This window comes from Argentina silus (genome assembly GCF_951799395.1).
Source record: "Argentina silus genome assembly, chromosome: 1".
Classification (NCBI taxonomy): domain Eukaryota; kingdom Metazoa; phylum Chordata; class Actinopteri; order Argentiniformes; family Argentinidae; genus Argentina; species Argentina silus.
In genome coordinates this window covers 6381088-6396744 of record NC_139655.1, presented here as the reverse complement: position 1 = coordinate 6396744, position 15657 = coordinate 6381088, and the positions used below count along the sequence as shown (strand labels likewise).

The 15657-nt window shown below is 43.4% G+C and overlaps 1 protein-coding gene across 1 annotated transcript; it reads right to left on the bottom strand.

Annotated features, from left to right (window-relative positions):
* Nucleotides 1-11502: 11502 nt before the first annotated feature.
* dtx3la (deltex E3 ubiquitin ligase 3L a) lies at nt 11503-13882 on the bottom strand. Its single transcript, XM_083678783.1, has 5 exons — nt 13643-13882; nt 13294-13384; nt 12893-13047; nt 12473-12687; nt 11503-12274 (listed from the first exon to the last, which is right to left on the bottom strand). The coding sequence occupies exons 2-5, from the start codon at nt 13373-13375 to the stop codon at nt 12205-12207; spliced, it is 522 nt and encodes a 173-aa protein (XP_083534909.1). The 5' UTR covers nt 13376-13384; nt 13643-13882; the 3' UTR covers nt 11503-12204.
* Nucleotides 13883-15657: the final 1775 nt, after the last annotated feature.

Here is a 15657-nt window from a genome sequence, read left to right as displayed (position 1 = left end):
GCCTAATACGTGAGAGATGGTTTATGAATTGTTAATCAGAATTGAAAATGGTAATTGGAATAAGATTCCTAAAGAAGGTCTGAATTGCAACCTGCTCACCTCAAGATACGGACGCATGTTCCGATTATTCATGCCACAGAAATCAACCAATTTTATGCATGACATGGACAGGAGGAAGTGCATCGGGTAGACCACATCAGGAACTTGGCGAGCTGGTGGAGGCATGAACCACCCAACTTGCAACCTGAACGTTGCAGTTTTAAATCTGCAAAACAATTTCGGCTATACTTCATAACGGGAGGCTATATTATTGAAACCTCAACAACTAATCTGTAATTCCAATCATTTGAAGTAGCCTAAACCTGCATGACATCAAGAATGGCGTCAACACTGTATATCTTTTTTTAATACAAGACTAAATGCGATACCGAACCTTTCAGTGTGTGCAGGGTGATTGGTCAGATTTTCTTATTTAGTTTTAGGATGATTGAGGTTTATTTGTGAATTTATATTATGTGCCTATTTCTCTGCATCTACACCTCTACAACGCTCTCGCTGCTGAGGAAAATAGACTTGCATGTGTGTGTGCGTAAAAGTATGCTGCTTCAAGCGAGCCTCTCTGCGTAGACGTGCTGCTTTCGCATGCTGTCTTGCATGTCTCATACACTCACCGAACACTTTATTAGGAACATAACACTAATACTGGGTAGGGCCTCCCTTTATTAGGAACACTATACTAATACTGGGTAGGGCCTCCCTTTATTAGGACCACTATACTAATACTGGGTAGGGCCTCCCTTTATTAGGAACACTATACTAATACTGGGTAGGGCCTCCCTTTATTAGGAACACTATACTAATACTGGGTAGGGCCTCCCTTTATTAGGAACACTATACTAATACTGGGTAGGGTCTCCCTTTATTAGGAACACTATACTAATACTGGGTAGGGCCTCCCTTTGCTCTCAAAAAAAGCCTCAATTCTTCGTGGCATTGATTCCACAAGATTTTGGAAACATTTCTTTGAGATTCTGGTCCATGATAACATGATTTCAGGTACACTTTTAAGCTGTGAATCTCCCGTTCTACCACATCCCAAAGGTGTTCTATTGGATTCAGATCCGGTGACTGGGAAGGCCACTGAAGAACACCGAATTCATTGTCATGTTCATGAAACCAGTTTGAGACGACTTTTGCTTTGTGACATGGCGCATTATCATGCGGGAAGTAGCCATTTGAAGATGGGTAAATTGTGGCCATGAAGGGATGCACATGGTCAGCAACAATACTCAAATAGGCTGTGGTATTCAAGCGATAATTGATTGGTATTAACAGGCCCAAAGTGTGCCAAGAAAACATTCCCCACACCATTACACCACCTCCACCATGAGAAGGTGTACAGGTGTTCCACCACCTCCACCATGAGAAGGTGTACAGGTGTTCCTCATAAAGTGCTCGGTGAGTGTAGATCACCATGAGTTGTAAAACTGCGCTTGACATTACAGAGACGTTATGGTGCTGTAACAGTGTAGCTGGGCCCTCAGACTGTAGTCCAGCAAAAATAAATGTGTCCAAAGAATACCATTCCCAAAATTGTTTATCTATAAATCCTTAGAAAACTCTCTATAAATCACAATTTAAAATATTAGTTTTTCTTTTTATTTCACCACATGCAAACAGTAGTAATTTATCACTGCTCACCACGTGCATTCACTTCACGCAAATCTGCTAAACTGTTTCAACCTCTCTTATCTTGAATTGCATATTGAAAAAAAGGGCTAGAACTGAAATCCAATTCAATCTAAAACACTTACAATGATTTACAGTTTGGCATTGATACAGTATATGCCTCATTCAATATGGGAAAACTAATGAGGAAATGTCCCTCTAAATGCGCTCTCATCATTGCACACAGTAAAAGATAACATCCTCCCTATTAGAATGCACAGCGTCGCTCAGGGTGCTCCCGTCTTCCGCGTCCGATCACTCATTTAGCACAGCGATAGCTGGTGAATCCTCCGATCCCATCCAGGGCAACTTTAATGAAATACCGCTCTCACATGATTTCATTTAGCCAGTGCGCTAATGGCTAGGGAAGTAATAATTACATTCAAATATTAATCCGGGCTCGAAGACAGAGCGATGAATCATATGTGTGCCCCTTGTCTCACAAAGCCTCCCCTCGTTCTTTTATTTCCATCTGTCTGACCAGACAAATTAGAATGACAAATAATTGTCATTCTTTTTTTAAATCAAGGAGGGCTGGGCTGAGCTGGAGATTTGAAAAAACACAATTCGGGGAATGTGGTAAGGGAAGGAGGGTGGTGATTGGGCCCATTTGTTATTTCTTCAGGAGGTTTGGGGCTGTTGAATGAAAGTGAGGGATGAGATGGTGATGGAAGAGTGTGTGTGTGTGTGTGTGTGTGTGTGTGTGTGTGTGTGTGTGTGTGTGTGTGTGTGTGTGCGCGCGCGTGTGTTTATGGATCAGTTGGTTTGACATTTTCAAACATTTTCAATGCTTGACTATCCATACATTTTATCTCAACCTTGACATCACTGCAATTCTGAAGCCAAAAAGTGCTCTTTGGCCCAAAGAAACAACCCCATATCCAGAATGCATAGGCTAGTTGTCCTGATCCTATCAGCTGCATCTGATCTCAGTTAAGGTTGGGTAAACTGTCCTCCTCCAAAATAAAGACCGACAAACGCCATACAGGAGTCATTACTGTAGCCCAGAAGTGCCCAGGAGACAACGCGTCACCAGCGCTCCAAAAGGCTCGCCACTGTCGGTCGCCACGGCGATACTGCTGTCAGAACCCCACCTCTCCCCCTTACATCTGGTCGATAACTGCCCAGGCGAATTTAGGCGAACAAAAACAATTATGACACCGTGGTTGTGTCTGCTAAACTTGCAATTAACTCCTGTACTGTACACCACTCTTTCAGCTGCTTCTCCTTCACTGTTTACCACAACGTGGAGATCAATACCCACCAGAGGCTTCCTCCAGGGAGGATGACACCTAATTAGAAAGCTGTGCGTATGATTATTGTCCTGTAGACAATGGGAGTTGAGGTGTGTGTGGGTAGACCAGACAGACGGGTTCCTCTGGGTCACACCAAGAGGAATCTTTTTGTTAAGGCCAGGTATATAATACTTGGCAATTAAGTACAGCCTGCTGACTCACAGAAAGAATGATGATGTGCATTTGTAACAATAGCAGCTGGTGACTTCAAAAGTGGGGGATAATTTGTTTGCAATAATACCATAATGCAGGATTAAATCAATTATGACAACAAATGTATAGTAACCACCTGAATGCTGATACAAACAACTTAAGCTGACATACATCAAACAGTCTGAGACTGCACGAGCTGACCAAACAAGCACGAACAAGCAACTCCACAACTCAGCTGTGCTAGAAACAGACTGCTGCTAGACATGACATAGGCAACTTGATAAAGGCAGCCGCCAACAAGGGAGTTAGCTAGGGAGCTTGCTACAACATTAGGAGGAGACCAGATACAATCAAAGCTACTGTAAACAGTTGTCTTAACAAGCATTTTCACCAATACAATCAAACAGCCCCCTGATGGAAGCTTACCTTGATTCAGGAGCTAATTACTATGTAATGTGTTGTCAGGATTATGTATTATGGCTTTAACACTTTTCATCCATCCTAGCTGACTTTTGAAGCCACCAGCTGCCACTGATGCTGACTCATCTAAAGAATTATGAGGTGTAATGAAAAGGTACATTAATCCATCACTCATGATGAATACAATTTCCAAGATATCAGTCTGGTTGAACGGCAACCGTCTTCATTTTGGTGGTGAGCATCCAAGGCTCTGCCCTGAGCTGCAGAGCAGGTACGTTTTAGAGGGCTCTGCTGTTTAAATGCACACTCACCCTCAGCTATTTGTGACTAGTCCAGAAGCCATCCCTCAGTTTCCCCTCCCAGACCCATGGCTATCAGTCACCAGCCACCCGTGGGTCTGAATACCCTAACACCCATATGAGTCCTTGGATCACTCACTAGGAGTTTGGAAATGATTGCATCTCTGTGATGTCTTCCTAGATGAGGGGTGGTGGGTGGGGTGGAGGTGAGGTAAGCCTAGGTGAAGGCTGACCCTCGCCAAGGGAGAAAGGGAAGGGAGGAAGGAGGAATTGGAAGGTGTGAAGGGAGGAAATGGATGTATTGCTGCTGCCATACGGTGGTCTGTCTGCAGTTCATCATTCAGGACTCCTGGTGATATAGGGCCATGTTTTGGATCCATTTTAATTCTGCAGGTCAGAGCCTGCTTCTACCCATGTCTCCAGACCTCAGGGGTCCTGATGCTCAGAGCACAGGTGACAGTTGGGGAGATTACTCTGTGCTCCATTTTAAAAATACCCGACCATATCCGCCCCCTGCTCAAAACCTGCTCTCTATGGATGACAAGGATGGACCTATGAGTGAGTACATGACTCAGTAGCTAAATATGTTACCAAGACAGAACCTCAGGGCAGGTATTCTAAACCACTGTGCCCCACCATTTTAGTTTGAGCTGACCAATAGAAACTCTTCTGCATGTATCCTATATTATCAAAAGATTTATTTCACTGCTGAAAGAACTGACCCAGGAAGATAAGACAGTCTACTGGTATTCTTCATTGTGCCTGCATATGTGCACTCTGTATGAAGTCAAGCCCTTGTAACTCCATGTGACATGGATGCTTATCTGTGTCTTTGTGCTGTATGATGTTCCTTTAGCGGCAGTAACAGGAAGACTAAAACCGCAGCAGGAAGCACATGGTGTGTGACCTCATCAGTCAGTCACTAATTGCTGTGATTTACGCTGGTTGGATAACACGTCGCCCTCGCCCACACAGAACTTGGCTTTACCCATTAATCACACATAAATACCTGTCACTGAAAGAGGCAGCACTTGTCCAACAAGCCAACGACAGTCAAGGTCCTGAAGGAGGGGGAAAATGAGCACAGGAGACAGAGAAGGACAGCTAACGCAGGGGGTTAAGGTGACGTGCCACGAGGACAAAGCAGCTGAACCTTTGAGAAATGTATTTCTGACTCAATTTTTTTTTTTTTACTATTTTGGGTGACGATTCAGTAGCTTGGACCTTATGCTTAATAAAAAGGTCTTTTTTAGTCACATGCTCATGGTTTTTATAACATTTGGCAATCTCCAATAATGTGGCATTTTAAACAGAATTGCTTCAGTGGAAATAGTCCTCATATTTCTATGCCTCTTACTTCCCCCCATCAACCCCCTTTACATGTCTCTATCTCTATCTGTCCCTATACCAGGGGTGAGTTATGAAGTCTTTCACACATGGTAAATATCACCTCCTACCCCCACCGCTCTCTATAAGCCCTCAAGACAAATGCAAGCTTAGAAGGAGCATTAGGGCTTTAAATGTTGGTCATAAAGAAGGGCAGATGATGGGAGAGCAGAGGGGGAGGGGAAGAGAGGTGAATGAAGAAGAGAAGTGAAGATGAAAAGATGGAAGAAGGTGGAGAGATGTGGTGATTCCTCGGGCCTCATACACAGGCCTGAAAGGGAAGTAGGGCCTGGTAGATTTATTGGTTCTCCGTTAAGTCCGGGTTTCAAATTGGACGCTGGTCGGAGAGTGATGAGCGCGTGACATTTATTGGAGCCAGGGGACCTGGGTAAACTGTCAGTGAAGGGGCGGCGTCGCGCTTGGCTGTTGAAGGTTATGTGAAGTCTCTGTCATTAAGAAGACAGACCCACTGTCAGGAAACATATCCTCCTCGGGTCTCCCCTTCCTCTGCAACAGAAAAAGCCAAAAATCTATCAGCCGTCGGGGAGAGAAATCCTTTTATTAAGAAAGAAAAGGCAGAAGTGGTCTACACCACTGTGTCGTCCATTTTGGCAGGCCCCCCTTGCAATCACTCCGGCTCTGAGGCTGCTTGCACATAGACATGACATTTATCCTGATGTGCATGTGCATCCGTCTCCAGAGATGAGGTTTTGTTACTGCAGAAAGCACAGACATGGACACTGTTATTACTCCCAAATACTTCAAACGTTATCTATCCCAAAGTCATTTAAAAGACTTCACAATCAATATGTGTTATTTCCAAGTAAAAGAAAAGAGAGATATGTCCTCACAGATATGTCTTTAATTGACCTTGTGATAAACAGTTGATCTGTTCTTGCAGGCTCCAGTGATTGTACAGCAGTGATATTAGACAGGCCATAGGCAGTTTTACAGACCAATCAGGTTTCCTGTTTGTTTAACCTAAGCAGCGTCACAGCGAATGCAAAGCTATCTGAGAGAAGATGATCACATTCATTATTAAATATGGAGAAGCCAATCTTCTCTAGATCTGACCTTTACGTGGTGAATCATCTCACCCTGTGTGTGTGTGTGTGTGTGTGTGTGTGTGTGTGTGTGTGTGTGTGTGTTGTGTTTATGTGTAACCTTTCATTATGATTGCCACTGTATGAATGCCCTTAATGTCCTTGTTGCCACGTCAAACATTTGCCATGTTCATTAAAAGATACCCGGCTATAAAATGCTCAGATATAGCCAAGGTAATGCCAGCGAGATGAAATATTGTGGCTAGAAATGTAAATGTCAAGCTTTTGGCTTTAGTGAGGCATAATGTGTGGTATGTTATGACCAACATAATACCAGCACCACAAGAAGCTGACATGAAGGTTCTTCTCTAAACCATGTGACCATTAAGAGTGAGCAAGTAGCCGGGGGAAAGGCACAGATAAAGAGAGGGAGAGAGAAAGAGAGAGAGAGAGAGAATGGAAACATAGAATGCCTTTCAGTGCAATCAGTTGGAGAGATTCTTTTTCGAATTTTCTGACCTTCAATGTTTAAGGACAAGGGGTCTTCTTGAGTTTTGGGTTGAAAAAGGGTTCAGTCTAAGAAGCAATATTGCAATGCCAAGACATCCACTGTGAAAGGTATTAAATTATGCCCAGAAACAGGTAACACAAACTAAAGTATATATTTGCAAATTAGATGTTGATACTTCTAGTCCCCTACTTGATATTTGAATATTTAACCTGCTTTATTCTGATATTCCTTTTGCTACACTATAAACTCATACCCCAAGGGACCTTCTCAAGTCTATTTCATACCCATGTTAATGAACAGAGACAACATACTCACCCTGCCCTCATCAAGGAGAACTCTTGTCTTCTTGACCATTTAGAAAAGGACCATAAGACTAAGTGGGAGAGAAAGACGGACTGACAGACAGAGAGACAGACAGAGAGACAGACAGACAGACAGACAGACAGACAGACAGACAGACAAACCGACCGACCGACCGACCGACCGACCGACCGACCGACCGACCGACCGACAGACAGACAGACAGACAGACAGACAGACAGACCGACCGACAGACAGACAGACAGACAGACAGACAGACAGACAGAAATAGGGGTGGGAGGCAGAAAGAAAATAGGTATTGAGTTAAAAAAGAGAAACATTGCAGCATCGATTGGGTGGCGGCCACCGTGTGCAGCACAGCGCATTGGTCCCATTGCTGAGCCACAGGGGCTATTTGTCACCTAAAAGGTCATTAATCACTGAATCGAGTGTTGAGGGGAGCTGTGGAGGGACCGAGCATGGTTACCCCATCCATCCAGCACCCAACCCTAGAGCACTTGAGGGCCTCAGGATCAAAGCTGGGGAAGCTGTGCTGTGCTGGGCAGGGAGAGACAAGGCAGACCGGGACTCAATATGCAAGTACCAGGGGTTAAGGGTTCAATCCCCAGGATGGAGCAAACTGCAATGCCTTGGAGAAATTGGCTAAATGTCTAAATGCAGTGTATAGACTTTGTGTGGGCTGTGTGGGTTGTCATTTGCCTTACTATTCACAGCAAGAAAGACGTTAAAGAAAAGGCTTTTCAGTCAAATAGAGTAAGTTTGTAAGTTAGTGGTGAACTTGTTCAATATTATATTGTAAGAGTTATCCTTATTATCCCATTGTCACCTACTTTATCCGCAAAAGTACTCCTCTCCATTTAGGACAGAATATCCCTTTTATGTGTCCCCTTTCTCTCTGTAATTCTTTATAAATGGCCTTAGAATACACCACCACCAGTGTGTACTGGTCCCACTGGCCTCATCTGAGAGACAGAGCACTTGAATGGAGCTTTATTGGGCTCTGTATCCAGCTACCAAGCCAGAGGAAGGGACTCTCACTGCTGGGGGGCCGACTGCACATTGATCTCCTCAACGTAAAAAAACCCACATATTGTTCTGTCACGCTCTTTCTCATTCATTCTCTTTCTTCATGTTTTATCATCTCATTCACTCTCAGTTCTGAATATCTGAGATATTATTCGTCTCTGGTCCAGTAGTGCCGTGGTATTGTATATCATTTACACAACTATTTTCATTCGGTTTTAATTTCATTGCGAAGCATTTTCCCAACTGTATTAAAAGTCGGGCAGATGAAGCACACTGAACTGTGGAGCCGCGTAGCCATGCAGATCCATCTCTTCAGAGGAACTTGAGAATAAAAGGGGGTGCAGAAGGCACAGAGAGTGTGAGGCTCGTCTCTAGCCTTTGAATTTGAGACAAGAGGGCAAAAGACGACAGTAGGGCAGATTAAGAGAGTACTGTATCACACCTCCCCCATCTCCAGCCTCTCCAAAGAGCAAATGTTAAAGCAAAAAGAAGGAGTACCATGGTATCACTGGAGCAGATCTCTGACCCCATAGAAATGTTGCGCTTCATGGCGGTAGAGAGATACCAACACACTATGAGAGCAGCTAACCTTATATGTACAATAGGCCTGTGGGGTATCGCACTCGGGCATCTCTCTGCCTTTACTTTGGCTGTAAAGGGGGACAGTGTGGGGACACTGGGGGCACAGAGTGTGTGACAGGTTTCTGTTTAGAGATGAAAAGTGCAAGGCCACAAAGAGATCGAACAGAAAAGAGAGCGACAGGGTCTACATGAATAGCATTGTGGGTATTTGTAGAGTAAGAGTGAATGAGATATGTGTGTTGCCTTTTGAGGGAGAAAGAGGGGATTAATGTATGTGTGTGGTGGCTTTTTGAAAGCATGCAGTTGGGAACCTTAGGGAATCGTAATTTGGGAATGATTGTAAATCACACATGTAGTAAATCCTGTTTTATGTCTCTCACACCCACCCTCTGTTCATGGCCTTGCCATACATATACAGACAAATCTTCTTCCAGACCCATGCCTTTGTTTGGATTGTCAATGTTAATTTTCAAAAAATGTCACTCATGAATGATGTCTCCATCGCCACGGAAAAGCCAATCAACATCTCTGTTGGTTTGTCCTCCCACTGAGGTGACCTCACAGTAAACACTGAGTGAACCCTCCGTCGAGGTAACTTTTTAACTTCTGTACTTTCATAACTTAAGGGAGAGGATATCCCATAGTGTCTGAGAGGTCAGTGGAGAAGCAGCGCTATCCTCTCCTCTCTGTGAGATTTATAGCTCCATAAAACATTTTCTTTTGTAAGATTGACTCAGCTCACCTTTGTGGTATCAGCCACTTTTTTTTACGGATACAATTCTCACCTAATTGATGGCTTACCATCTCTTTTCCCCCCTTGTCGAGAGAGTTTATGAGCTCTGTAAAATGGGAGATGTGGTGTCACAAATGGGATAGGCCAGTTCTGTCAGCATAGACAGAGACGCTGTCCCCTGACAAGATATACTAGCTCATATGATAGTGCTGAAGATCACGTTCTATGTCCTCTGTTGTCCTTTCTTCCTTGCTCCTTTGAAGAGCACATGTGGCATAAACAATAATAGACTGTAATAAAAGCATGGTATTTATTTATGTTTTTTTTTACTAGTCTATTGTCTTTACTAGGCTCACTGTTGTCTTTAACCACCACTCTAAGAAACCAACAGTGGTATGTTTACCAATTCAGGGAGTCGATTGGAGAGAGCTGGCCTGTGGAATGTTCAGGTGTGAAATGTGAATAGGGGGACCCTGGCCACATCCATCTTCAGCGTCTGTAGTCAGAGTCTTTTAATTAAGCGCCACTGAATCTGCTTTGTCTTCTAAAAGGGATCAAGTCTAATTGTGCTCCAAATTAACAAGCTTAATGAAACTGCCCCAAAGCCCATTCATCATCACTAACAAGGGAAATGCAGAGCATTTAGTAGGGAGAGGAGAAAAAGAGGAGGAAAGGGGAAGACGAAGGAAAGATTTCTGCTGAGAATTCAAGCATTCTTTGATCTAATAAAGGGCTTGTTGACTTGTTGACTAAAGGGCCTACGTGGTAGTAATTATATGTCAGTGATTTCTGGTCATATCTACCCTTCACCACTCCTGGGTACTTGAGAGAAGGAAAGAACTTGAAAAAGAGATGAAAGTTCAGTACGGAATTTAAGAGAACCGTATAATCCACATCATTTACAGAGGTGGCTAAAAATAGTCAGGCCAGAATATGAATTATTATCCTGAAATACAATACTACAATGGCAAATCCACTTACAGGGATGTATAGGGACCACCAACCTGAGAGCTGTGAATAAAGTGACAGAAAACAGTGACGCATTCCCTCACACACGCACGCACGCACGCACGCACGCACGCACGCACACACACACACACACGTCTTCTGTCTTTTTCCTCATGGGTTTATCCAAGAAACGAGAATGGTGACAGGGAAAAGTGTATATATATATATATATATATATATATATATATATATATATATATATATATATATATGTCTGTGTGTGTGTGTGTGTGTGTGTGTGTGTGTGTGTGTGTGTGTATGCGCGTGTGCATGTGCGTGTATTTGGGGGACGGGGGGTGGGGTTCAGTAAGACAGATTTGATAGCTGTCGCGATGGCTGTGGCGGCAGAACCTGACAGTTGGGACGGATGACTCTGAGCTGAGCGTCCAGGAGAAAGTGGTTTAAGAGCGCCCCTGGATGACAGAGGCCTCCCTAATGGGACTCGCCAATGTGATTAGACTTTATTGTCTGTATGAAGCCAAGGCCGTAATTCAGTTTGAAGACAACAGAAGGGCTGCCGTCACCCTGGGAAAGTTCACACTCTGCAATCTGGACCAATATCAGGCCAGCAGGAAGGCAAAAAAGAAAAATAATAACAATAACAGCTGAAGTTCTCAGGAAAAGAGGCCAGGACAAAGTGTGTTGAAGTGAGTGAGACAAAGATTTGGAAGCTTCCCATCTTCAATAGTAATTTGTGTTGTTTGGTGATGTCATATAGGATCTCAGTTTTTGAAGGCACTCTTTAAAGTCATGGCACCACCTACCCATGTTCTATTTACTGTGGGCTCTACCAAGAGAAAAACAAGAACCACCATTCATGATCAATACTCTTGGAATAGTCCTTGTAGGACCAGTTGCTTGAGGCTAAGCCATATCCAGGCTCTACATCTGTTGAACACTGGAAACATACAGTATCTGGTGAACTTCCTGTCTATGGGATGATTTTGAAGGGAATCACAATGAATGTAATGACATAAAGTACCACAAGAGGGAGTGTACAAACAGTGATTTATGTTTATCTCATGAGACATGACATACTGTATAAGGGAGATCAATGTCTCACACACATGTTTAAATAACTTTTAACTCAAATAAATCCTAGGCATCCTAGGTCAACATGACGGCAAAGAGATTGCAGTGTGAAAAGACAAAGACAAAAGTCTATCGTGAACACCATGTCAAATTCCACAACCAAGTTATTTATCTTTTTACATCAAGGAGAAAAGTACACAGAATGTCAAATTGAAGATAGTTTCCACCTTATGTAGTTAATCAGTTATGCAACTTAACACATTATGTACATGCAACCATCTCAATAGAATACAAATATATTAAGGCTTTCCACAAACCGAACACCTATAGTACAAACAGCTATAATTTGCAATAACTATCATTGCTGTAAACAGGCTACACCTGAGGCTTTATGAGAGTGCTTTCGGCAGAATTCAGACATTCGAGATCCAGGAGAAAAAAAACAGTTCCTTCAAAGGTTACACACTCAACTTATGGTGCTCCATGCATATACACATTCCTCCCTTTCTGACTGTCTGAAGTGAAAAGACTGTAGCCACAGTTTCTGTTCAGACTAGTTTTTCAAGGTTGCTGTGAATGTTGACATGTTGTTGTTGTTATTGTCATTGATAGTTGATGCTGATGTTCTTTGTATCTGTCTCTCAGTCTGTTTGCGCCCTCCACCTTTTTACCTGACGCCTTTTTCTTTGAGTGCCCTCGTCACCGTCTTCAGGTATTCAGGGTCTGGATAGCTGTCGCTAAATTCACAAAAAGCCTTATGAATACCATGTATTTGCCTTTCACACAACAAGTGTGAAGAAAGATTATTAGAGCAGATGGATTGAATGGAGAGATTTTTGATTCCAGGCACAGATAGAAAGACAGAAAGGTCAACTGAGAGTTATGATTAGTAATTTTAGTCAGTTGAACACACGTCACACACATCCAGCACTCACCTTTTACTAGCTCCCCCATCAAAGATAGTTTTATGGGGGATATCTGCCCATGTGATCACCTCTTCTCCGCTTTCATTGGTTGCCACAGTGAACAGCAACCCATGGTTAAAGGCTTTTTCCAACAGCTTCAGAACTTTCTTTCCCTCCCGGTTGTCAGGTAGGTAGGCCAAAGTTCTGAGACCCGTAAACTTCTGTCCAGGATTGGGATGCTTTTCCTGCAAAAGAGGGAAACCTTTAATGAGTCTAGTTCAAAATACCTGTGAACTGTGAAATGTATTATCTTGCAGTAAACATCCCACCGTGACCAGCCTAACCTGATTTTCAGCAACGATCATAGCGTGGAATGTCACTAAGCTCTCCTTAAGCAACTTTGGTATGTGCTCCTCTAAGAACACCATAGTGAAACCCAGTTCAACTTACCGTCTGAATTCCATCCCCAAACACATAATTGATCTGTATGGTGTTGTCATCTGGGTATCCGGGGAGGTCTCTGTGTAGGATGACCCATGTCATCTTCCCCTCAGGCTGGATGCCCTCTACCCCCACAAAACTCCTCTTCACACTGCTCTTATTAGCTGTGGACAGACACAGAGTGTCAGGTTCAGAGTTGACTCAGTGTTGTGAGAGAGAGAGAGAGAGAGAGAGAGAGAGAGAGAGAGAGAGAGAGAGAGAGAGAGAGAGAGAGAGCGAGAAAGAGAGAAAGAGAGAAAGAGAGGGAGAGAGAGAAAGAGAGAGAGAGAGAGAGAGAGAGAGAAGAGAGAGAGAGAGAGAGAGAGAGAGAGAGAGAGAGAGAGAGAGAGAGATGTAAACATGTGCTGTACCTTGATCTTCCAGTGATGGGGGTCCTTTTCCGTTCATGTATCTGTTACAGTGCATTTTGTCCTTACTCTGCTCTAAGCCCATAGTTCAGGCCTGTAGGGAGACAAAGAGAAAGTAATGTACCATTAGGGAAGCCTAACCATTTTTTTTAAATATGTTTTTAGGGCATTTGTGCTTTATTGGGATAGAGACAGTAGAGATTGACAGGAAGGATGGGAAAGAGAGGAAGGATGACATGCAAGACGATTTTTAAATGACACGTCATATTGGCATTGCAACACTATGCTAAATATGAAAGCAAACGACAACTGGGATAAAGAAAAATAAATCGGCTGGGAGCATATCACTCACCTGTGTACTGTAACTCCACAGCCTGTGTACCTGGGATGTCTCTTCCAGGATCCTTGGTATTCTTGGTACACCCTCTGCAGTCGTACTCCACTCACTGTATGTCCCCCTCTGACTGGTAGTGTACTGTAGCTCAGACCTAAACCAAGTTTGTTCAGCTAATCCTAACAAGATTAGGGACTAGGACAGAGACGGAGAGAGAGGGCCGTGCCTTAGCTCAGAATCCACCTGACTGATGTGTTGTGGTTTGTGACAGTAACTGTGGCAAATGTGTGTGTGGGTGTATGTTACTTTCTTGTTCCGCCCCAGGGCTGAAGGAGGCGTGGTACAAGACCAATACTATGTGGAATGCACATTAAATGTTGAATGATTTTAATGCATGCAGTAGTGAGCACTGTCTGTTTAAGTATTCCACTCTCAAAAACCTGTATGATATAAGCTAGTCACTGTGGATTTTGGCAAACTCAAGTAGCATTGAACACCATGAAGATAGTTGATACTGTACATAAGGAGGCATATAGCTCCACAGCATGGAACTACCCACAGCATGATGGCTAAGTGTAGATGTATAAAACCATGCAATAAAGGCGAGGAAAGCTCCTGAAATTCCTGACTGAATCATCACTAACCAAACTCCATTATTATCCATTATCCTAGTAAACCTTCCGTCACTGTAATGACTTTAACTGGGTGAGTGAGAGCTAGGGGGAGACCAAGTGCAAAACTAGCCACACAGGTTAATCCCACTCATGCATGATCAGGCTGCTGTGGGTCTCTTGGGTGGAGTGGTCTGGCCTCATTGTGTTTGAAATGAGGGTGTGTAAGTCACGGTGCGTACAGTAGGCTACCTGGTCAGTTTGTATCATGTGCTGGTTGAAGTCACATTGTCATATATCTGCGCTTTCTTAATGTATGCGTTGAGTATGGGTTTGTTCATACCTTTCAATAACAATCTCAACACCCATTAATGAGGATAGGACGATTCTGTATCATGCTATGGTGTTTTAAAAGCACTCTGTATTCAGGTGATGTATTAGATGTCTATCTATAGCAAATCCTCACATGAGGCCAGACTGATACAACAGACTGAAAGTGTAGTGTTGAGACAAAGAGTGCTGAAACAAACAACAACTTGTGTACCAAATCCTCAGGCTGTGAGACCTGTCCCAGGACATAATGAAGGGATAGTGAGGCTGGATGAAGGGGAGATTGGAGATTCCCTGTCCTCAGCATTCTCTGTAATTCCACTACTCTGAGTAGAAAGCAAGGAGGGGATATGTGGTTAGGATGGCGCTTCCTTAGAGGATTGTGAGATGTTGTTCTCTGTGGGTTTGTACACTAGTTTAATAGCAACCTAGCTCAACTGGAATAATTTTGTTGTCGGAGTGGTGACGCTTGAAGCTTTGTCTTCTATACCCCCTTTCCCCAGGATTGGTGTGAATCTCTCTGTCTCTGTCTCTCCATTTTTCTTTGTCCCATCTGCCTTTTCTTATCCTTCTCTGTGTCTCTCTTATTCGGTCACTCTCACTCCGTCTCTCTTTGTCATAAAACAGCAATCACGCACTAAAGAGGTCAAACAGCAGGGCAGTGTATTTCTTCATTTTCGTTCTAAGAGAGAGAAAAAGAGAGAGGCGGGGGTGGGGTGTATCATTGTCCTCGGTGCTCTGTCTGACCAATCTGCGTGGCTGACAAATGTGTGATCTTGGTAACAGGTTGAGAGGGGAGGGTCGGTCGGTCAGTTGCCAATTGTTTCATGACTGAGAATGGCAGCGATGCATCTGAATTTTGATTTCATAAATGGAAGCCACAGAGCATCACACTCTCACAAACAAACACACATACTGCATATCCTGAGGAATATCCATCCTTTACACCACCATGAAGTGCGTTAACTGTGGTTGCTGTATGGTTCATAGACTATCATCATCATCATCATCGACATTGTTGTCGTTGTCATCATCAGTGATGATTATAGAGGTACACACAGATCTCATTAACATTTGGAAAAGATTAATGAG

Coding starts and splice junctions, on each gene's coding strand:
- dtx3la (XM_083678783.1), bottom strand. CDS start 13,375: ATGGGCTTAGAGCAGAGTAAGGACAAAATGCACTGTAACAGATACATG. Junction 13,048..13,293: donor CCCATCACTGGAAGATCAAG/GTACAGCACATG, acceptor GTCTGTCCACAG/CTAATAAGAGCAGTGTGAAG. Junction 12,688..12,892: donor TTGGGGATGGAATTCAGACG/GTAAGTTGAACT, acceptor CCTCTTTTGCAG/GAAAAGCATCCCAATCCTGG.